The sequence below is a fragment of the Notolepis coatsorum genome (genome assembly GCF_963971535.1).
Source record: "Notolepis coatsorum genome assembly, chromosome: 4".
Classification (NCBI taxonomy): Eukaryota; Metazoa; Chordata; class Actinopteri; order Aulopiformes; family Paralepididae; genus Notolepis; species Notolepis coatsorum.
In genome coordinates, this window is record NC_140168.1 from 178834074 (window position 1) to 178857383 (window position 23310).

Here is a 23310-nt window from a genome sequence, read left to right on the forward strand (position 1 = left end):
CAATTTCAAGGGGACCTTTTTTCCTCTCGCCAGGCAGTGACTGAAAATAATAATTTGTTCTTAAATGACCTGCCTGGTTAAATAGAAAGATGCAGCAGAGAACTCGGACACGATAAGAAATGATATTGGGAAGTTACGGGAGGAATTGAGGAAGGAACAGGAGGACTTCAGAGGTGAAATGAATACAGAAATCAAAAGGGTGGATTAGAAGATGGCGGAACAGGACAGAAACGTAACAGAGGTACAGACTAGAACGGCGCAAATGGAGGAATGGAACACAGAGATACACGAGGTGTTAACGTATGCGATTCAAAAACAAGAACAGATGGAGACAAAGATATCGGACATGGAGGGGAGGTCACAGAGAAATAACATCAGAATATGGGGATTGAAAGAAGGAGTCGAAGGGGAATCGGTGATCCAATATGTGGAAGAGCTTATCAAGGAACAACTGAAGGAGACGGGACTGGAAAAAATGGAGATACAGAGGGCCCACAGGGCGTTGGCTCCGAGACGAAACCGGACAGACCTCCGAGGGCGGTGATTATTAACTTTCTGAGATTTGAGATTAAGGAATTGATACTCAGAACCGCGTGGACCAAGAAGATAGAAATCGAGGGGAAAATACTGTCGTTTGATCAAGATTACTCGACAGCGGTGGCAATAACACGCAGGTCCTACGCGGGACTGAAGAGAATTCTGAAAGAAAACGGAATGAAATTCCAATCACCCATGACCTCGCTAAGGATTCACTGGAAGGAAGGGACGGTGACATACGCGACGGCGCGGGAGGCGGCGGAGGAGATGAGGCGACGGGGGATGCAGATGGCGGAGGACGGAGAGGGAAGGAGACAGGAGGGCCAGACGCGGAGCCTGCAGCAGAGATTGGAGGGGGCACGCAGATGGACCAGAGTGGGAGATCGAGGCCCGGGAGAGGAGGGAGGAGAGAGGAGAAGGCCGAGGTGAGAAGTGACAGACCGAAGGCGGAGACGGACGAGGAGGCCAGAGACGGAGGAGAGGAGGCGGGAGGAGACGAACGGATGAGTACACGCACAAGAGATTGAAAAACTATGCGCGGGAGATTTTAATGTAGTACTGAATCACGACCTAGACACCACGAGTACTAGAAAAGGACGGGCACCAATCAGTAGATATATGAATATTCAGATGACGGAAATGGGAATTACAGATGTTTGGAGGGGGATGCACGCCATGGACAGGGAATACACACATTACTCACACCCGCACGTGACATATGCGAGAATAGACTACTTTTTGATGACGACGAGGGACAGTTACAGGGTACGGGAGAGCAGAATAGGAGTAGCGGACATATCGGATCACAGTGCCATATATCTGACAGTAGATCTAGAAGGGAGACGGAGGAACACGATCTGGAGACTAAATGTAGGAATATTAAATAACAAGGGGGTGGTGAGTCAGATCAAGGAGGAGATAGCCAGGTATAAGGAAGAAAATGACAACGGGGCGGTAGATCCGAACATTCTATGGGACACACTGAAGGTGGTGATAAGGGGGAAATTGATGGAGAAGACAGCAATGCTGAAGAAGGCCAGAACGGAGACATATCACAATCTGATAGGGAAGCTGAAGAAGCTAGAGGGGAGACACCAGATATCAAAAGAACAGGAAACGCTCGGAGAAATCAAAGAAGTAAAGGCCAGGATAAATAGGGAATTATTGACGGAAATAGAAAAGAAAGCGAGGTTCATGAAACAAACGTACTATGAAGGGGGACCAAAAGCGACCAGACTGTTGGCTAGGAGAATTAGGACGCAACAGAAGTTGAACACGATACACACAATAAGGGATATAATTATAAAGACTAATGAAATATTGAGAGACCCAGCTGAAATAGAGAGGACATTTAGAGAATACTATGAGAAACTATACACACAGCCAAAAGCAGCGGGAGAAGAGGAAATAGAAGCATATCTGGAGAAGCTAGAGTTACCATCGATAGGGAAAGAACAGAATGAAGAATTAAATAAAATAATTACGGAACGAGAACTGGAAGAGGCAATTAGTAGAGCTAAAAACAACTAGTCTCCAGGGAGCGACGGATTCCCATCGGAATTCTACAAGACATTTAGAACGGAATTAGCACCCATGTTAGGGGCGGCGTTCAGACACACGATGGAAGAGGGGAAAATGCCCCCCTCGTGGAAGGAAGCCATAATCACCACGATACCGAAGGAAGGGAAGGATAGAGAATTATGTAGTAGTTTCAGACCTGTGTCCATACTCAACGTGGATTACAAGATGTATACATCGATAATATCAAAGAGATTTGAGACGTTTATGCCAGACATTATAGATGAAGATCAAACCGGATTTATTAAAGGGAGACAGACACAGGACAACGTGAGAAAGACATTACACATAGTAGAGGAGATACAAAAACAAGGTGGTAGCGCGGTACTGATTAGCCTAGATGCAGAAAAAGCATTAGACAGTGTGAGCTGGAAATTTTTATATAAAACATTGATGAGGTTCGGAAAGAACGGGAGGGCGATGAAGATGATCAAGGCGCTATATCAAGAACCGACAGCGAGGGTTAAGGTGAATGGCAGCTTGACGGATATAATCAGATTAGAGAGGGCTACCAGACAGGGATGTTGTCTCTCACCGACGCTATTCGCCGTTTTCATAGAACCACTGGCACAACTGATCAGACAGACCGAGGACATTAAGGGAGTAAGGATAAAGGGAACGGAATATAAACTAGGCCTATTTGCGGACGACGTGATAGTATACATGAGGCAACCAGACAAGAGCTTCCCGGCACTGATGGATCTACTGAAGGAATATGGCCACTACTCAGGATACAAACTAAACGTGACAAAGACACAGACCTTAGCATGGAACTATACCCCAACGACGGAAATTAGGGAACAGTACGGGATAAGATGGGACATGGACAAGATTAAATACTTAGGGGTGAACATCACGAGAGGGGTGGGGAAACTGTTTGAGGCGAACTATACACAGATAAATCAGAACATCAAGAGAGACTTAGAGAGATGGACAGTAATGCCCTTGGACTTCAATTCAAGAATAGAGGTCATTAAAATGAACATACTATCAAGGTTACTGTACCTATTCCAGTCACTACCGATACAAATACCACAGAATCAATTCAGGGAGTGGGACAGACTGATATCGAGGTTCATATGGGCGGGGAGAAGACCACGGGTCAGATATAAAACACTACAACTACCAAAGGAAGAGGGAGGGATGGCAGTACCCAGCCTACAAGATTATTACTATGCAGCACAACTGAGAGCAGTGACGTGCTGGTGTAACGACAGATATGAGGCAAGATGGAAAGACATTGAAAAAGAAGGGGAGGGATACAAGGTACAAGCTCTGGTGGGAGATAGGGAACTATTTAAAGAAAAAGAGGGACTATTAGATCCAATCACCAAATGCACCTTGACCATATGGAACAGAGTAGTAAAAACACACAAATTGGAGAAGCAGTCAGGGGTTCTGAGATGGGTAGTAGCACATGACAAGAGATTCAAACCAGGGAGGTTAGACCATGGGTTCAGAAGGTGGGAGAGGGGGGGGGGGCAACAGCGATATGCAAAATTATAGAGAAGGGGGAAATGCAGACACTACAAAAATTAAAGGAGAAATTTGGACTAGAAAACAGGGACCACTTCAGATATCTACAGGTTAGAGACTACAAAGAAATAAGGGGGGCCAAAGACGAAGAACAGAATGGAATAATAAAGATGATAGTATGGGCATACGAAGGGGGGCAAGGAAGAGTAATATCAGCAATATACCGGGCTATAATGAACAGTAAGGGACACACGACCGATTACATAAGGGAGAAATGGGAGAGAGAGCTAGAGATAGAAATAACAGGGAAGGAATGGGGGAACATATGTGAGGTGCAACATTCAACAACAGGATCGAGGATATGGAAAGAGTTTGGATGGAAAAACATAATCAGATTATTTATAACCCCAGAGCTGAAGGGAAAATATGCACCAACACAAAGAGCATGCTGGAGGATGTGTGGGAAGGAGGGGGCAAATCACACGCACATATTCTGGGGATGTCAGAAGCTGAAGGGGTATTGGGAGGAGATAGGGGAGGCAATGATCAGAATATTAGGATACGGATTACCACAAACAGGACTGGTGCTTTACTTAGGAGACCTGACGCACGAGGGAATACAAGGGGGGGGACAAATATTTAATAAAGATGATGTTGATAGCGGCCAGAAAAGCAATAACGAGACTGTGGTACAAGGAAGACCCACCGACAATAGCACAATGGGTAGGAATAGTGGAAGAGATACAGGATATGGAGAGGATAACACACATGCTGAGGTTACAGGAAGAGAAATTTGGAGAAAGATGGCGTAAGTGGGAGGATTACAAGGGGAACGAAAACGACATCACAGAGGAGGGACCAAATCCAACACAAGAGGGTGAAGGGTAAAGGAGGAAAGAGGTTCAAAGAGGGTCTCTGAACCCATGTCACACACTTAATGTTTTCTAATTTTATTTTGGTTTAAGGTATGACAACTGTTTTATGTTTTATTTGCTTAAGTCAGTATTTTTTATTTTTCGTCTTTTGGGTATTACATTTTTTCTTTATTATTTATGTCTGTTTAATAGTGTTGTTGAGGTTATTGTATATGTCGTGTTGTTTGTCTATAAATGTCTAATAAAAAAATTTAAGTTTAAAAAAAAAAAAGATGCAGCAGATATTGGGTGGGGTTAAACCTGCTTATAGCAGCTGGTGATGGGTGGGGTTAAACCTGCTTGTAGCAGCAGATTTTGGGTGGGGTTAAACCTGCTTTTTTAGGGTGCAGAGGGAGGGTGGTGGGGTTAGGGTACAGAGGGAGGCTGGTGGGGTTAGGGTACAGAGGGAGGCTGGTGGGGTTAGGGTGCAGAGAGGGAGGGTGGTGGGATTAGGGTGCAGAGGGAGGGTGGGGGGTACTTAGGGTGCACTATTCCAGGAAGGAAAACACACAGCAGTGACTGCATTCTATATATTTTTATTTATTCAATGCCATCTTTTAAATAATATGAATCTGTACAGTACATCTTTGTTGAAGCAGGTCTTTTTGACCATTCATTCTCAAAAGTAATAACAATATCAACAGGTTTCTTAGTAATAATAATAATGACAATAATACAGTTTAAGTGCTTCCTCAGGCAACCAGAAGGGCCAATAGAGATATACAGCAGAAAAAGAAAAGAAAATTGTGTACAGAACACTCTTACACGCACACACACTTGCCCTCATGTGCACACACGTGCATGCACACACACACATTCACTGCCTTACACACAAACATCCAAGGTGCACCAAACATTTTGATAATCAAACTTAAAGCCGAACAGCTCATTCAGTCAGACTGCATGAAAAAACTAACGTATAGCAATATTAATACTAGGCATAACATTCCTCATCGTAGCATCATCATCATCATCATCATCATCAGTTTCATTATCAGCAGCAGCAGTCAAAAAGACTATTTACAGCAGTGAACATACAGGGTCCAGCTGTTTGGACCAGGAATATGAGTGTTTTCATGCTGAAGGAGGAGAGCAGTCATCGCCGGTCCGTTACCGACGCTCTGTGGACGTTTCCAGCACAGGCGACATAACCTGGGTCATAGCAGCCCCAGTCCAGCAGAGGGCGCTACACTAACCAAGCTGCCAGCAGAGCCACCAGCTCAGAATCACACAGATGGGAGTTGGTCCCTATATCCTTTAGTTTAAATCACTGACACGGGGCCCGGCGATTTCACTACCACTCATTATGGAAAAGCTTAGGAGTGTGTGTGTGTGTTGGGCAAACTGATCCTAGGTCAGATGCATTTCCTGATCTCCATGTCCACCCATTTAAACACCAAGAAGGTGTGCCTGGAAATTAAGTGGGCAGTATTGCTGGGTAAATCTGTGCAAATCGTTCGGAGGACCCACTCGTTTCCAGGACAAAGCTGACGGTTAAATGGTAAACAATATAATTCCACTGCTCTTGAACCCAGCTACTATTTTTTCCTGGTAGACTCCTTATAGATTTGGTGCGAGCAGGGGTGTAAGGGGGGGGGGGGGGGGGGGGTTGGTGGTTTATGTCTGTGCCCCAGGCAGGGTGAGTCCCGGCTCTGGGCTGGCAGTGGTGGTCGTGGGGGACGGCGGCAGGCCCTTGGGTCCCGGACAGAGCAGGCCGCGGGTGGCCGCGTGGTCCCCGTTTAGGTTCTTGTAGGCGTTCCGGCGTGGCGGGGCGGCGCGGAGACACATGGAGGGGAAGCGGAGGCCCGCCAGGCAGCAGCCGGGACAGGAGATCACCTCCTCCGGCTCCAGAGAGTGGCCGCTGCCCGAGCCGAATGGAGACGGGCCCGCCGGGTCGTTGGGGGGCGAGCGGTAGCCGTTGGTGGTGGTGCCAGTGCCCCAGCCTGGCGGACGGCTGACGACCGCGTTGTTATTGTCCGAGCGGGAGAGCGGGGGCAGGCGGGGGGACCCGTTGGAGACGGGATCCCCCCAGCCGTCGGAGAAGGACGGAGTGGTGGAGGCCTGGGAGGAAGCGGAGGACGGCGAGTCGCGGGGGGAGGGTTTGGAGTAAGGAGACAAGGCGCCGTCTAGCGTGTCCGGGGAGCTGGTGCAGTCCATGGGTTCCACCTCCTCCTCCTGGCCCAGGTGGTACAGAGACCCGATCTCCAGGTCCAGCGGGAGACCCGAGTCGTCTCCCGGGAGGTCCACACTCTTCCCATCCTCCGCCTTCACCACTTGCGACGGGGACTCCTCTTCCTCGGCGAGGGCGGCGGTGGGCGTGGACGTGAGGTGCGGGGTGCAGGGCAGCGACTGGCAGCGCCTGTGGCCCCTGGGGGGGGTGCCGCCGCCCGCCTCAGACCCCGCCTCGGGGTGGTCGTCGCCACCGCAGGGGTCCGACAGCGGGGGCAGGGTGAAGGTGAGGGAGATGACCGACTTGCTCGGCGTGTCGAACAGCTTGATCTTGCCCCCCTTCAGGTCCTCCCGCTGGGAGAACGGGTTGACCCGGGTGGGAGGAGTCAGAGTCGCCGACGGGGGCGTGGTCGGGGGGTGTAACATGTCCGACTTGCTGCGTGAGAGGCGCGGGTCGGCGGGGAGGCAGAGGGAGCGTCTACGAGGAGGGCCGGCTTCTGGGGAAGAGGCTGAAAGGAAGAGAGAGAGAGAGACTGGTCATAAGAGGAGCATGCAGACCTCAAGGCCCAACAATCTCTCGCTCATTTCACTGACGGAGAGGCGCAACAAACACTGGTATTTGTTCATTTTTAAGGCCCTTATTGGTGAGCTGCCTCCTTATACTACATCATTATTGGTAAGCTACCTCCTTAAACTACATCATTATTGGTAAGCTACCTCCTTAAACTACATTATTATTGGTAAGCTACCTCCTTAAACTACATCATTATTGGTAAGCTACCTCCTTAAACTACATTATTATTGGTAAGCTACCTCCTTAAACTACATCATTATTGGTAAGGTACCTCCTTAAACTACATTATTATTGGTAAGCTACCTCCTTATACTACATTATTATTGGTAAGGTACCTCCTTAAACTACATTATTATTGGTAAGCTACCTCCTTATACTACATTATTATTGGTAAGCTACCTCCTTAAACTACATCATTATTGGTAAGCTACCTCCTTATACTACATTATTATTGGTAAGCTACCTCCTTAAACTACATCATTATTGGTAAGCTACCTCCTTAAACTACATCATTATTGGTAAGCTACCTCCTAAACTACATCATTATTGGTAAGCTACCTCCTTATACTACATTATTATTGGTAAGCTACCTCCTTATACTACATTATTATTGGTAAGGTACCTCCTTATACTACATTATTATTGGTAAGGTACCTCCTTATACTACATTATTATTGGTAAGGTACCTCCTTATACTACATTATTATTGGTAAGCTACCTCCTTATACTACATCATTATTGGTAAGCTACCTCAAACTACATCATTATTGGTAAGCTACCTCCTTATACTACATTATTATTGGTAAGGTACCTCCTTAAACTACATCATTATTGGTAAGCTACCTCCTTAAACTACATCATTATTGGTAAGCTACCTCCTAAACTACATCATTATTGGTAAGCTACCTCCTTATACTACATTATTATTGGTAAGCTACCTCCTTATACTACATTATTATTGGTAAGGTACCTCCTTATACTACATTATTATTGGTAAGGTACCTCCTTATACTACATTATTATTGGTAAGCTACCTCCTTATACTACATCATTATTGGTAAGCTACCTCAAACTACATCATTATTGGTAAGCTACCTCCTTATACTACATTATTATTGGTAAGGTACCTCCTTATACTACATCGTTATTGGTAAGCTACCTCCTTAATCAGTTTTGGTAGGCTAAATTCATATTATTATTATTTTTTCCCCCGCCTCCACCTGCAGTACCTCCTACGCGCCCCACTATGGGGTCACGCACCACACTTTGGGAACCACTGTTCTAGCCTAGGCCAATCAGACAGGGCCTTGCGTGCACGTGACGCACTCGACTAGGAAGAGTGGGGTGTTGGAACAGTGACAAACAAACAGAGAAGACGCATGTAAACGTGAAAATAAACAAAAATGTTGAATCGAAAAGCCGGTGTTTACAAAACCTCTGTCCCCGAAAACACAGCAGTGGAAAACATGGTTCCATGTGAACAGAAACAGACATTTTGCAGCCCCCTGGGATTGGGTCAAGTCCAGTCTAAAAAAGAAATATATATATATATATAATGAGATATATTGACCAACCTGCTCGTCATATATAAAAAGATATGTTGATATATTACTTATATATATTTGGATCCCTGGAGCTCCGTTTGAAATGATCCGATTGGCTGTGGTGCTCCTACCCTCCCACCACCTTTACCATACAAAGCATCCTCTAAATTGGTTAACTTTGTTTCAAAGGGTGATTTCTTTGGATTAGTGTTGAGATTATAAACAATATTCAAGTATTTCGAACTAATTATTGTAGTTTTTTTTTAATTTATTATTATTCTCAAAACAACCCGGTGCAGCTTTACTGAACTTATGTTTCATAAAAATCCATAACGGTATTTTGGAGAGGGAACCCTTCAATTTTAAGAATCCCAAGACATTCTTTCGAGCCCTTAGTAATCGGTCCTGGAGGCTAAGAGACAGAGGAACGGGCCTGAATGTAGTAACCTGTCCTGGAGGCTAAGGGACAGAGGAACGGGCCTGAATGTAGTAACCCGTCCTGGAGGCTAAGAGACGGAGGAACAGGCCTGAATGTAGTAACCTGTCCTGGAGGCTAAGGGACAGAGGAACAGGCCTGAATGTAGTAACCTGTCCTGGAGGCTAAGAGACGGAGGAACAGGCCTGAATGTAGTAACCTGTCCTGGAGGCTAAGAGACAGAGGAACAGGCCTGAATGTAGTAACCTGTCCTGGAGGCTAAGGGACAGAGGAACGGGCCTGAATGTAGTAACCGCGTCCTGGAGGCTAAGAGACAGAGGAACAGGCCTGAATGTAGTAACCTGTCCTGGAGGCTAAGAGACGGAGGAACAGGCCTGAATGTAGTAACCTGTCCTGGAGGGCTAAGAGACAGAGGAACGGGCCTGAATGTAGTAACCTGTCCTGGAGGCTAAGAGACGGAGGAACAGGCCTGAATGTAGTAACCTGTCCTGGAGGCTAAGAGACGGAGGAACAGGCCTGAATGTAGTAACCTGTCCTGGAGGGCTAAAGGCCTCTACATGCTACAGCAACTTCAAAGCAACTGCACCAAAACATCGACAAAGCAACGGTGTTGTAGACACTCTGCCTTTATGCTTCTGCAACATCGACGCGCAAAGGTAGTTTAACTAAAGTTAGTTTAGGTTCGTGTTAACGTTAGATAATGTACAAAATAAACGTATTTCCGGTGCTTTTAGACGTCGCTCTTTTATTTTGAAATCCCCCGACCGGAAGTGTTATAGTGTCTGTTGCTAGCAGCTTAACTTCTGTCGCCCGTTTCTGTGCTTTTCGAGCTAACGTTACCGTAACGTCATTAGTTTCCAATGGAGAGGAGAGAAAGACCTCGGCTCATGCAGCTCAAACTACCTGTTGGAATAAATTAATTGATTGATGTTTAACTTGTCCCTGTGTGTGTCCAGTCATTTCGACTAGCAAACGTTGTATTTAACGTTACCTCAGGATACCATTGTATTTAGTTGGTTAGCTATGTAGCTAATGTGGATAGCATTTTGAATAGCACCAATGCTAGCTGGCTGGCTACAGCTTTATTTACTAAATTATGGAGGCTTTTTAATCGTCAAGGTAAGAGAGGATTTGTCATGATCAACTGAAGGCGTATGCTATGGAACAATATGTGCTTGGGTTTTCAGAAAAAGGCCAGCTATGTGAGGCAAATTATTTAGCATCAACGCTGGCTGGCTACAACAATGGAGGTCATGGTATTCTCTGCGGGACCAATATTATTCTATGACAGCCCCGCCCCCATTCGCTAACCAACCAATCACTCCTACGCAACATCAGCGCAAGGTTCTTCAGATTAGATTTGAGACAGGTACGCAACATCCTCGCAACACAGTCTACAAGACCCTCTGCAACAATCGTGTTGAAATCGCGCTGATGTTTTGTTGCAGTTGCTTTGAAGTTGCTGTAGCATGTAGAGGCCTTAAGAGACGGAGGAACAGGCCTGAATGTAGTAACCCGTCCTGGAGGGCTAAGAGACAGAGGAACGGCCCTGAATGTAGTAACCTGTCCTGGAGGCTAAGAGACGGAGGAACAGGCCTGAATGTAGTAACCTGTCCTGGAGGCTAAGGGGGCTTTCCCACTCACTGCTCTGTCGAATCAGAGCCGGCTCGCATCAGAAAAGGGTGTGTCTGTCTGAGTGAGAACGCTGTCCCCCGTCCCCGCCCCCCGCTGATTCGTCCCTGGGGGCGCTGAACCTGGACCGCTGAAATTGGTGGTCTCAGGTGCGCGCTGAGTGGGGGCGGTTAGGCCTGGCAGTTTTGTTTGCCATTGCTATGTCTATACATTGTTCAATGCATTTATTTCTATAGACCAGTGGTGCCCAACCAGTCGGCCGTGGTCGACCAGTAGATCAATGACATGCAATATAATTGCCACAAGCGATGGGATAATGTTAGCTTCTGAACAGGCTAGCTAACTAGCGTTTAGCCGTTAGCCATTGCTGTATACTATACTTTCTTGTTCGAATGCATTTATTTCTATTAGACCAGTGGTGCCCAACCAGTCGGCTGTGGTCGACCAGTAGATCGTTCAAAAGCGGACTCTACAACACCATCCATTCGTGATAAAATGGGGTGGGTTATTATTGACAAGGCTTGACAACAGAGGTTCAAATATAACTTCATATTTATTGGCAATTTGTTCACTTTATATCAACATCCAGAGTCCGCAGTCGTGTTAAGACATTCCCGTTTACATTACATTTTCGGTCGACCAGTAGATCAATGACATTCAATATAATCGATGCGAGCAATGTTACTAGTATGTTGCATGTAGTAACGTTAGCGTTAGCCGTTAGCTTAGCGTTATTGTTAACCCTGCAAAACAATCAAAAGCGGACTCTACAACAGAGTTCCATTCGTGAGAAAAGGGGGATGGGTTATATTGACAAGGCTTGACAACAGAGGTTCAAATATAACTTCATATTTATTAGTTATTTGTTTCTTTATATCAAAATGCATTCTCCAGTCTCCGTGTTCTGTGTTTACATTTCGAGCGTGACATCATCGACTACGGCAAGCTTACAAGCTCAAAACGCAAACCGTAAACAAAACCCAGAGCGCACCCAGACTGAAGTGTGTACACAAACTAGAGGGGGGAGAGGGGGGGGGGGGGGGGAGTTCGGCACGGAACTCGGAATGAGGACGGCACGGAGCTGATTTCGACCCCGATGTTGAGTGAGAAAGCCCCCTAAGAGACGGAGGAACAGGCCTGAATGTAGTAACCTGTCCTGGAGGGCTAAGAGACGGAGGAACAGGCCTGAATGTAGTAACCTGTCCTGGAGGCTAAGAGACGGAGGAACAGGCCTGAATGTAGTAACCTGTCCTGGAGGGCTAAGAGACGGAGGAACAGGCCTGAATGTAGTAACCCGTCCTGGAGGGCTAAGAGACAGAGGAACAGGCCTGAATGTAGTAACCTGTCCTGGAGGCTAAGAGACAGAGGAACGGGCCTGAATGTAGTAACCTGTCCTGGAGGGCTAAGAGACAGAGGAACGGGCCTGAATGTAGTAACCTGTCTTGGGGGCTAAGAGACAGAGGAACGGGCCTGCATGTATTATCAACATCGTCTTTATATTATAAAGCACATTATTACATGGCGTTTTCACATTCGCCGAAATGCTTGATTGTGATTGGTCAATAGCGCTCGTCAGAGGTCCGTTATTACTCGATAACGGACCTCTGCCGAGCAATAATGACCGCTGTGCGCAGCTGCAGCAATCAAGCCCACTGACATCAGTGCAATCAGTCCACACACCTGCCGGCGATAATAATAACTTTATTTGGGCTGACAGCGGACGGAGCCACAGAACAACTGCGTCTGCATTTGATCTCGTCTTGTCGATGGTGTAAAATGAATTAGGTATATTGTTAGTAAGTTAGCCATGTAATAAGCGGGATAATGTATAGCCTATACTCGGTCATTGTCGCAAAATAATTGACCTTCACTACGTTTAAAGAACACCTCGGCGAGGCGCCTCTGTATTCTAAACTCCGTGTCGGTCAATTATTTTGCGACAATGACCTCGTAGCTATACATTATCCCTTACTTATTTGGTACAGACCACCCCAGCAGCTGGACGTGGTCCAGTATGGATGTGACAACATACATTAGCTCTGCTCCCCCCTTCCCCCCACACAGCTAGGCTAAGACCTCCCCCGAGATCTGGACCCCCAAGAGAGTCACATGGCAGCAACACGCGCATTACACACACACACATGTTCCTGTTCAAACAATAATGTTCCTGTTCAAACAATAATGTTCCTGTTCTCACACACACACTAATGTTCCTGTTCAAACAATAATGTTCCTGTTCTCACACACACACAATGTTCCTGTTCACTCACACACACACATGTTCCTGTTCTCTCACACACACACACACACTAATGTTCCTGTTCACTCACACACACACACACTAATGTTCCTGTTCACTCACACACACATGTTCCTGTTCTCTCACACACACACACACACACTAATGTTCCTGTTCACTCACACACACACACACACGTTCCTGTTCTCTCACACACACACACTAATGTTCCTGTTCACACACACACACACACACACATGTTCCTGTTCACTCACACACACACACACACTAATGTTCCTGTTCACACACACACACACACACACATGTTCCTGTTCACTCACACACACACACACACTAATGTTCCTGTTCACTCACACACACACACACACATGTTCCTGTTCTCTCACACACACACACACACACACACTAATGTTCCTGTTCTCTCACACACACACACACACACTAATGTTCCTGTTCTCTCACACACACACACACTAATGTTCCTGTTCACACACACACACACACTAATGTTCCTGTTCACACACACACACACAATAATGTTCCTGTTCACACACACAATAATGTTCCTGTTCACACACACAATAATGTTCCTGTTCACACACACAATAATGTTCCTGTTCACACACACAATAATGTTCCTGTTCTCACACACACTAATGTTCCTGTTCTCACACACACTAATGTTCCTGTTCTCACACACACTAATGTTCCTGTTCACACACACACACACACTAATGTTCCTGTTCACACACACACACACAATAATGTTCCTGTTCACACACACAATAATGTTCCTGTTCACACACACAATAATGTTCCTGTTCTCACACACACTAATGTTCCTGTTCACACACACACTAATGTTCCTGTTCACACACACTAATGTTCCTGCACACACACACTAATGTTCCTGTTCACACACACACACAAACAATGTTCCTGTTCACACACACACACACACACACACACACACTAATGCTCCTGCACACACACACACACACACTAATGTTCCTGCACACACACACTAATGTTCCTGTTCACACACACACACACTAATGTTCCTGTTCACACACACACTAATGTTCCTGTTCACACACACACACACACTAATGCTCCTGCACACACACACACACTAATGTTCCTGTTCACACACACACTAATGTTCCTGTTCACACACACACACACACTAATGCTCCTGCACACACACACACACTAATGTTCCTGTTCACACACACACTAATGTTCCTGTTCACACACACACACACAGAATAATGTTCCTGTTCTCACACACACACAATAATGTTCCTGTTCACACACACACACAATAATGTTCCTGTTCACACACACACACACACAATAATGTTCCTGTTCACACACACACAATGTTCCTGTTCACACACACACACACACACACACAGAATAATGTTCCTGTTCACACACACACACACAGAATAATGTTCCCGTTCACACACACACACACAATAATGTTCCCGTTCACACACACACACACACACACACAGAATAATGTTCCCGTTCACACACACACACAGAATAATGTTCCCGTTCACACACACACACACACAGAATAATGTTCCCGTTCACACACACACACACACAGAATAATGTTCCCGTTCACACACACACACACACTAGGGCTGAGCCCAAACGTCCGAACGTTCGAACCTTCGTTCGTTACGTTGGCATTCGAATTCTAAATCAAAATTAATTAATTCAATTATTCTGTTTAAACCAATGGGGGTTTTCTTCACAGTTGCAGATAAAGATTAGGCTACACTAATATTACAGTATTAAAATAAACTGATTAGTTATATTCATTAAAGAAAGTTGATTTAATTGATTTAGTTGGGCTGGGGCTTCTCCCTGGGCTGGGTCTGGGGCTGGAAAGTTGATTTAATAAAAAAAGAAAAGACAGATTAATCACTTTATTCAAATTGAGGATTTAGTTTGAGGATATATAAAAAAAAAACGATTTGTTTTTATTATTTTTTTATTAAAAACGAAGGTTCGAACGTTCGTTTGAAAAACCCTGACGAAGTTCGAATCCCAAAAACAGGCTTCGGGGACAGCCTTATCTCACACACACACACTAATGTTCCTGTTCACTCACACACTAATGTTCCTGTTCACACACGTGGGTCTGATGACTCACCCTCAACTGCCGAGTCACCCTTCTGCGCCCCCTTGACCTCCCTCCTCTCCAGCTCCACGACGATCTGAGCGAAAGACGGACGGCGCTTTGCATTCATCTGGCCGAGGGAGACAGAGACATAGAGAGGGAGACAGAGAGAGAGGGAGAGAGACAGAGACAGATATGGAGGGAGAGACCGAGAGAGAGACACAGAGATGGAGAGAGAGAGCGACAGAGCGATGGAGAGGGAGACAGATTGAGAGACAGACAGACAGAAATAGGTAAATGGTCATTTCAAAGGGCCTTTTAATTGCTAGCCATTTCTTGTGATAAATCTTTTCTCTACTATGTTTTTATTTCACTGTCGGTCTGGGGAGGGTGTAGACTATCACATGCTGCCCCACTGTCGGCCTGGGGAGGGTGTAGACTATCACATGCTGCCCCACTGTCGGCCTGGGGAGGGTGTAGACCATCACATGCTGCCCCACTGTCGGCCTGGGGAGGGTGTAGACTATCACATGCTGCCCCACTGTCGGCCTGGGGAGGGTGTAGACCATCACATGCTGCCCCACTGTCGGCCTGGGGAGGGTGTAGACTATCACATGCTGCCCCACTGTCGGCCTGGGGAGGGTGTAGACCATCACATGCTGCCCTACTGTCGGTCTGGGGAGGGTGTAGAGCAGGGTTCTCAAACTCAATTTACCTGGGGGCTGCTGGAGGTAGAGTCTGGGTGAGGCTGGGCCGCATCAAATATTATATACCGTATGATTCTTTTGCAAAATCAACTCTGCCTCTCTTTGTTAACTACAACAAGCAATGCTGTTTGTTATTTAAGATGAGGTCGGACTCGGCACCGACAGATTTGTGTTCATTGTGCTGCTTTTATAAAACCTCAAATGACTGCTTACAATATTTCATGAAAGCAAAGTGTTTTGTTTGTCTAAGATTTAAAAAGGTTTAAACTTTACAGCACTGACAAAGTTGAACAAAGTGCTGTACAAGTCCCACAACATAAAAAAAATAAAAAAAATACTTTGATGTAATATATCATCCAGCGGGCCGCAATTGGCCCGCACGCCGCGAGTTTGAGACCCCTGGTGTAGAGTCTACTCTAGACTATCAAATGCCTTCTCCACTACATGTGGAGTCACCAGCCGCTTCTTTACACCCGACAGCGAGGAGTCTCACTGGGGGAACGTAACGCATGTTATCTCTTCCGGCTTCAACATGGACGGTCGCATTTTACGTGGCTCCCGTAACCAGCGCAACAGCCAACGCAACAGAGCAACAACAAAGTACTTTGCGCATTTTCTACTTTCCCTCCTGTGGATTATGGATTTGTACCTGAATTCACAACTCAAGCAGCAACTCCAGACAGAAGTGGAGGGTAGCGAAAACGTAAATCAGCAGTCCCATTGCGACTTCTACTTGTTAACGGGCACGGAGAGGAAACATCCAGCATTCGGAGCCTCGGCGATCCACGCAGTACTTACTGCAAATCCGGAACGAAGGAAATTACCCCCGGCAGGCAAGTGTAATAAGAGATCAATGATTTTGTTATATCTGCTCATGTCGGGTGACATACATCAGAACCCTGGTCCCGTAATGACACGGAACCAGAGACTACAGCAAGAAGCGATGGAGGTTCCCATCGCGACCAACAGCATCCACGCAGTTGACGCTCCAGCCAGCAGTTGCACCAGCCGACCAGCAAGCGGCGACATACCCTCACAGAAGCCCCAGCGGACTCGGCGAGTGGCTAAAGGAGGAGCGGCGCGGGACATCGAGACCACCAAGGACCCGACGGTTGGCTTGGCTGGCCCCGCCAAGGCCAAGGCCGCCATGCCAGCAAGTCTACCCGGGCCGAGGCCAGGACAAAAGGCACCCCCCCCCCCCCTCCCCCACAATGGAGTACAATCAGACATATCTGTAATCAACCAGCCCCCCCCCCCACATCGCGGGCTTTCACACAAAGGAGTACAGACACCAGCACAGGACAAAGCATCACCCCACCCCCCCCTCCCCACCCACGGCACAAACAGCAACAACGCCCCCCCTCCCCCCACCACAGGACAGGACACAATGGAACAGAGTTACCTCAACTGTGATGACATCAAACTTATTACAAGCAAAAATGGACTTCACATATTTCACTTAAACATAAACAGCTTGAAACCGAAATTGGCTGAAATCAGACATTTGTTTCTAAACGGTAAGGCAAATATATTATGTTTCACAGAAACAAAACTTGACTCATCTGTTCAGGATCCAGAGATAGAAATCGAGGACTATTCAATCATCAGGAGGGATAGGAACCAGTATGGAGGTGGTGTCTGTGTGTATATACACAAAGATACCAAATTCAGCAACCGTACTGACCTTAACCATGACGAGATTGAAACTGTATGGATTGAAATCTTATTTGAAAGGGCAAAATCAGTACTAATAGGCACAATCTATAGACCACCAGAACAGACTGGTTTTTATGATACTCTGGATGTGTGCTTAGCTGGAGCTGAGGATGCGGAAAAAATTCTTATTGGGGATTGGAACACGGATATGCAACAAAAAAATGCACCCGTCTTCAAATCCTTCAATAGGTTTTGTGATCTGCACGGCCTCAGCCAACTAATCACCCAACCCACAAGGATATGTGAATCAACTCAGACTACCATTGACCTCATACTGACCTCTGACAAGTCCAAGATCTCCAGTAAAGGGGTTATAGCATGCGGGTTAAGTGATCATTACATGATATTCTGTACCCGCAAAAAGCTAAAACTAAAGGCTGGCTGTCACAAAACAGTCACATCTAGAGACCTCAAAACCTACTCTAGCGAGGCCTTTAACCTTGAACTGGAGAGTCTGGACTGGTCAGATGAACTCAATGGTACACTGGTTGAAGAAACTTGGCTTGGCTTCAAAACCAAATTTTCATCAATACTAAACAAAATGGCCCCCCTAAGAACCACCAGGGTAAAAAATCGCGCTGAGCCATGGATGCACACTGAAATACTGACCGCTATGAAAGCCAGAGACAAAAAATGCTCTGAGTTTCGTAAAAGTCAGTCAAAGCTTACCAAAAGCACGAGCAGTGAACTCCAAGACCACGTGACTGAACTCAAACTAGAAAGAAACAGACTAAGAAATGACGTAAACTCCATGATCAAAACTGCAAAAAAAAATTTCATCAATGACAAAACCGAGGAAAACAAAAATAAACCACGTGAACTTTGGAAATTACTCAACAATCAACTAGGCTGCAGTAAAAAACTCAAAACCAGGTTCTCAAACATAAACATAAAGACGGACAACACGCTCATCACAGACAAGCTGGATGTAGCCAATTACTTAAACACTTTCTTCACAAACATAGCCACAACACTGGTAAACAAACTACCCTCCCACTCAGGGCAGTATGGGGTAGAACACATAGTAGCATACTACATGAACCTAGGCGTCCACAAAGACGACTTCAAACTGGAAATAGTAACTACAGATGAGGTACTCAAAAAACTGAGCGCCCTCCAACCAAACAAGGCCACTGGCCATGACAACATCCCCTCCAAATTCCTCAGAGACTCAGCAGCAGCCATCACCCCAGTCATCACACACATAATAAACCTCTCCATAAAACAGGGACACGTCCCCAAGGACTTCAAAATTGCGAGAGTAACACCCCTGCACAAAAAGGGCAGCAAATTAGACCCGGGTAACTACCGCCCTGTTTCTATCCTTACATCCATCTCGAAAGTCATGGAAAAAATAGTATACGAACAGATCGAAAAATACCTCGCGGAAAAAAATCTAATCTACGAATTCCAATCTGGCTTCAGAACATCCCACTCCACTGACACATGCCTTCTCTACTTGAACGACCACATCAAACAAGAGGTGGACGCGGGCAAATACTGCGGCATGGTCATGCTGGACCTACAAAAGGCCTTCGACACTGTCAATCACACCATTCTGATTGACAAGCTAAAAGCAATTGGTTTTGATAGTTTATCAGTGAGCTGGATACAATCCTACCTGGAGGGGAGGGAACAGATGGTGGAAGTAAACGGTACCCTATCCCCCCCCCTCACAGTGAGCTGTGGTGTTCCACAAGGAAGCATACTAGGACCGCTACTATTCCTAATTTATGCAAATGACATGTCGTCAGCTTGTGACTGCAACTTGTTCCTGTTTGCGGACGACTCAGCCCTGCTGGTCTCTGACAAGAACAAGTTACAGGTTGAAAAAGCCCTCAGCTCGGAACTAGGCAAAATCTGCATATGGCTCGCCGACAACAAACTATCATTACACATGGGCAAAACAGAGTCCATTCTCTTCGGTTCAAATAACAAACTCAGCAAGACTGACGACTTCTCGGTTACAGTGGGTGACAATATTGTCACAAGGAAAGATGAAATTACCTACCTGGGTTCCATCCTAGAGGCTAATCTTTCCTGTGACAAAATGGCATCCAATGTAATAAAAAAAGTCAACCAACGAACGCGATTCTTGTACCGGATCTCCTCTCTGGTAAACAAGAATACCCTGAAGACTCTAGCAGGAGCACTCATTCAAGGGTACTACGACTATGCTTGCACCTCATGGTACCAAAGCACCTCAAAGGCACTAAAAAACAAATTACAAACATCTCAAAACAAGCTAGTCAGACTACTACTTGACCTGACTCCTAGAACCCACCTCACCCCTGCCCACTTTGACAACCTAGGATGGCTTAGAGTAGACGACAGAGTACAGCAACTTGCAATGGGCCTGGTCTACAAGATACACTACGCGACCAAGGTACCCATGTACATGTCAAAATACTTCCCAAAGGTCAGTGAATACCACGATCACAACACCAGAGGGAGCTCCACAAATCATGTAAAACCCAGATTCGGCTCAAACAAGGGACTAAACACGTTTCGCAATTATGCCACATCAATGTGGAACGCCCTGCCTAAAGCTGTAAAGGAATGTGAATCACTACCCACCTTCAAAAACACTCTCAAAAAACACCTACGTGAGACTGCAATTCGAAACTGGCCCCTACAAATGTCCTAACCTAGTTGTACAGTAAATGACCAAGTAAGGCTTTGTCAACATTCCAATGTACAGTGTAAAATGTGTGTGTGTCCCCTACCCAACCCCCCCCCCCCCCCCCCCCCCCCCCCACCTCCAATGTACAGCCCTCACCCAACCCCACCCCACCAACCTCCTCCAATGTACAGTTTCTACGCCAAATGTATATACACTCCTTTTCTGGACACTTTTGTATCACAAACAGTACTGTATTTGCAAATCTGATATGTCATAAATGTATAGATGTAGCAGTACTGTCTATCTGTATGTCATGTATGTCATATATGTTATGATGAATTGAAAATGGGGGACCCTGGTGGAAACAAGACGAAAGTCTTTCTCTGGTCTGCATCCCCTTAACAATTGTATGTATTGAGATGTACTGTACTGTACCCATTCTGCAATCTGTTAATAAACTTTTCAATCAATCAATCAATCATGTGGAGGTTCACGCCATTTCCCCCAGATCTCCTCTCCGCTGAACAGGCGCCCCGACCGACCAGTAGGAGTCGCTGTTTGCAACGGCCAGGACACATACCCCACGGCCTCCCACCCGCGAACACTAGCGATTGTGTTCGTAGGGACGACTGACCGAGCCGGAGGTACCGCTGACAGCTGGATTAGAACCCAGAGTCTCTGCGGTGGTAGGAGAGTGCTTAGTCCTCTACACTACCCAGCCGCGCCAACGACTTACAAGTTCTGTACGACAAGTCAGCAGGAAGGGTACAACTCTGGCAGCTAAGGGTAAGTGACATTACACCTCTTCAACTTGGCCTTTAACCCCTAATCTCTCACTTTGTATGTTGTGTCTGTCCACTATGTTTGTTACTTTTATTATCCCCCTTATGTAAAGCGACCTTGGGTCTTCTGAAAGGCGCTATATATAACAAAGTTATTATTATTATTGTTCGTCAAACAGTGTCGAACTTGGGTGCTACAGTCTTGAGTGCATGGTAGTAAAGACATAATTAGCATAGTAGGTAGTAATATAGGCAAGGTAGTATCCTTAGTAGCAGAGGACATACTAGTAAAAGACAGTACAAAAGGTTTTTCAAAAGTATATTTTTTTGGTGGATGTAAATTAACCCTTTTTGGAACACTTCCATCTTGAAACTCCTCTGTCCACCAGTCAGTTGTGACAAAATTATCATTATATCAAATATCAGAATGTTTACATCTCAAAATTACAATCTCACATGAGATCGTACACATGAAAGGGTTAACTATTCGTGCGTGCGTGTGTGTGTGTGTATGTGTGTGTGCGTGTGTCTTACATTGCAGCAGGTGATGGCCAGCTCCAGGAAGGCAGGAGGACAGTCTCCCACCATGTGCTGAAAGGCCTCCACATCCAGACCAAAGTCCTACAGAGAGACACCAGAGGTTGTGGCTTAAGGCTCATCAGTTATAGCAGGGAACAAAGACAGAGGGCTAGATCCACAAAGAATGGATTGCACTGTGCTAATTGCACCCTTACTTACAATTCATTATGAATTGAAAATGGGGGACCCTGATGTAAACAAGACGAAAGTCTTTCTCTGGTCTGCATCCCCTTAACAATTGTGTGTATTGAGCCGTACTGTATTGTACCCATTCTGCAATCTGTTAATACAATTTTCAATCAATCAATCACCTGCACGGTAGTGATGGTAATGGTGGCTTGACCACAATCTAAACCATGGTTAACATTTAGCTGGTAAACAACTGGCCTTCCAACGCACAATAAGTACAACACGCAACGGCTAGTATCCATCCAACCCTAATCCCCCCCTGTATCCTCCTCTCCCCTCACCTGGTCCTCTCTCCCCCTGTATCCTCCTTTCCTCTCTCCTCACCCCCCCCCCCCCCCTGTATCCTCCTCTCCCCTCACCTGGTCCTCCCTCCCCCTGTATCCTCCTTTCCTCTCTCCTCACCTGGTCATCCCCCCCCCCCCCCCTCACCTGGTCCTCTCTCCCCCTGTATCCTCCTCTCCCCTCACCTGGTCCTCCCTCCCCCTGTATCCTCCTTTCCTCTCCCCTCACCTGGTCCTCCCTCCCCCTGTATCCTCCTTTCCTCTCTCCTCACCTGGTCATCCCCCCCCCCTCACCTGGTCCTCTCTCCCCCTGTATCCTCCTCTCCCCTCACCTGGTCCTCCCTCCCCCTGTATCCTCCTTTCCTCTCTCCTCACCTGGTCCTCCCCCCCCCTCACCTGGTCCTCCCTCCCCCTGTATCCTCCTCTCCCCTCACCTGGTCATCCCTCCCCCTGTATCCTCCTCTCCCCTCACCTGGTCATCCCTCCCCCTGTATCCTCCTCTCCCCTCACCTGGTCCTCCCTCCCCCTGTATCCTCCTCTCCCCTCACCTGGTCCTCTCTCCCCCTGTATCCGCCTCTCCTCTAACCTGGTCCTCCCTCCCCCTGTATCCTCCTCTCCCCTCACCTGGTCCTCTCTCCCCCTGTATCCGCCTCTCCTCTAACCTGGTCCTCCCTCCCCCTGTATCCTCCTCTCCTCTCACTTAGTCACCCCTCCCCCTGTATCCTCCTCTCCTCTCACTTAGTCACCCCTCCCCCTGTATCCTCCTCTCCCCTCACCTGGTCCTCCCTCCCCCTGTATCCTCCTCTCCTCTCACTTAGTCACCCCTCCCCCTGTATCCTCCTCTCCCCTCACCTGGTCCTCCCCCCCCCTGTATCCTCCTCTCCCCTCACCTGGTCCTCCCTCCCCCTGTATCCTCCTCTCCCCTCACCTGGTCCTCTCTCCCCCTGTATCCGCCTCTCCTCTAACCTGGTCATCCCTCCCCCTGTATCCTCCTCTCCCCTCACCTGGTCATCCCTCCCCCTGTATCCTCCTCTCCCCTCACCTGGTCCTCCCTCCCCCTGTATCCTCCTCTCCCCTCACCTGGTCCTCCCTCCCCCTGTATCCTCCTCTCCTCTCACTTAGTCACCCCTCCCCCTGTATCCTCCTCTCCCCTCACCTGGTCATCTCTCCCCCTGT

At 46.9% G+C, this 23310-nt stretch overlaps 1 protein-coding gene across 2 annotated transcripts in view; it reads right to left on the reverse strand.

Moving 5' to 3' along the window:
* Positions 1-5043: 5043 nt before the first annotated feature.
* The window catches only part of tesk1b (testis associated actin remodelling kinase 1b), a 68395-nt gene continuing 50128 nt past the window's right edge, over positions 5044-23310 (reverse strand). For both annotated transcript variants that reach the window (XM_084311775.1, XM_084311776.1), the window contains exons 9-11: positions 21620-21706; positions 15291-15387; positions 5044-7183 (exon numbers count right to left, since the gene is read on the reverse strand). In XM_084311775.1, the coding sequence (XP_084167901.1) occupies positions 6123-7183; positions 15291-15387; positions 21620-21706 (1245 nt within the window). In that variant the 3' untranslated portion in view covers positions 5044-6122. The remainder of the gene's footprint in view (positions 7184-15290; positions 15388-21619; positions 21707-23310) is intronic.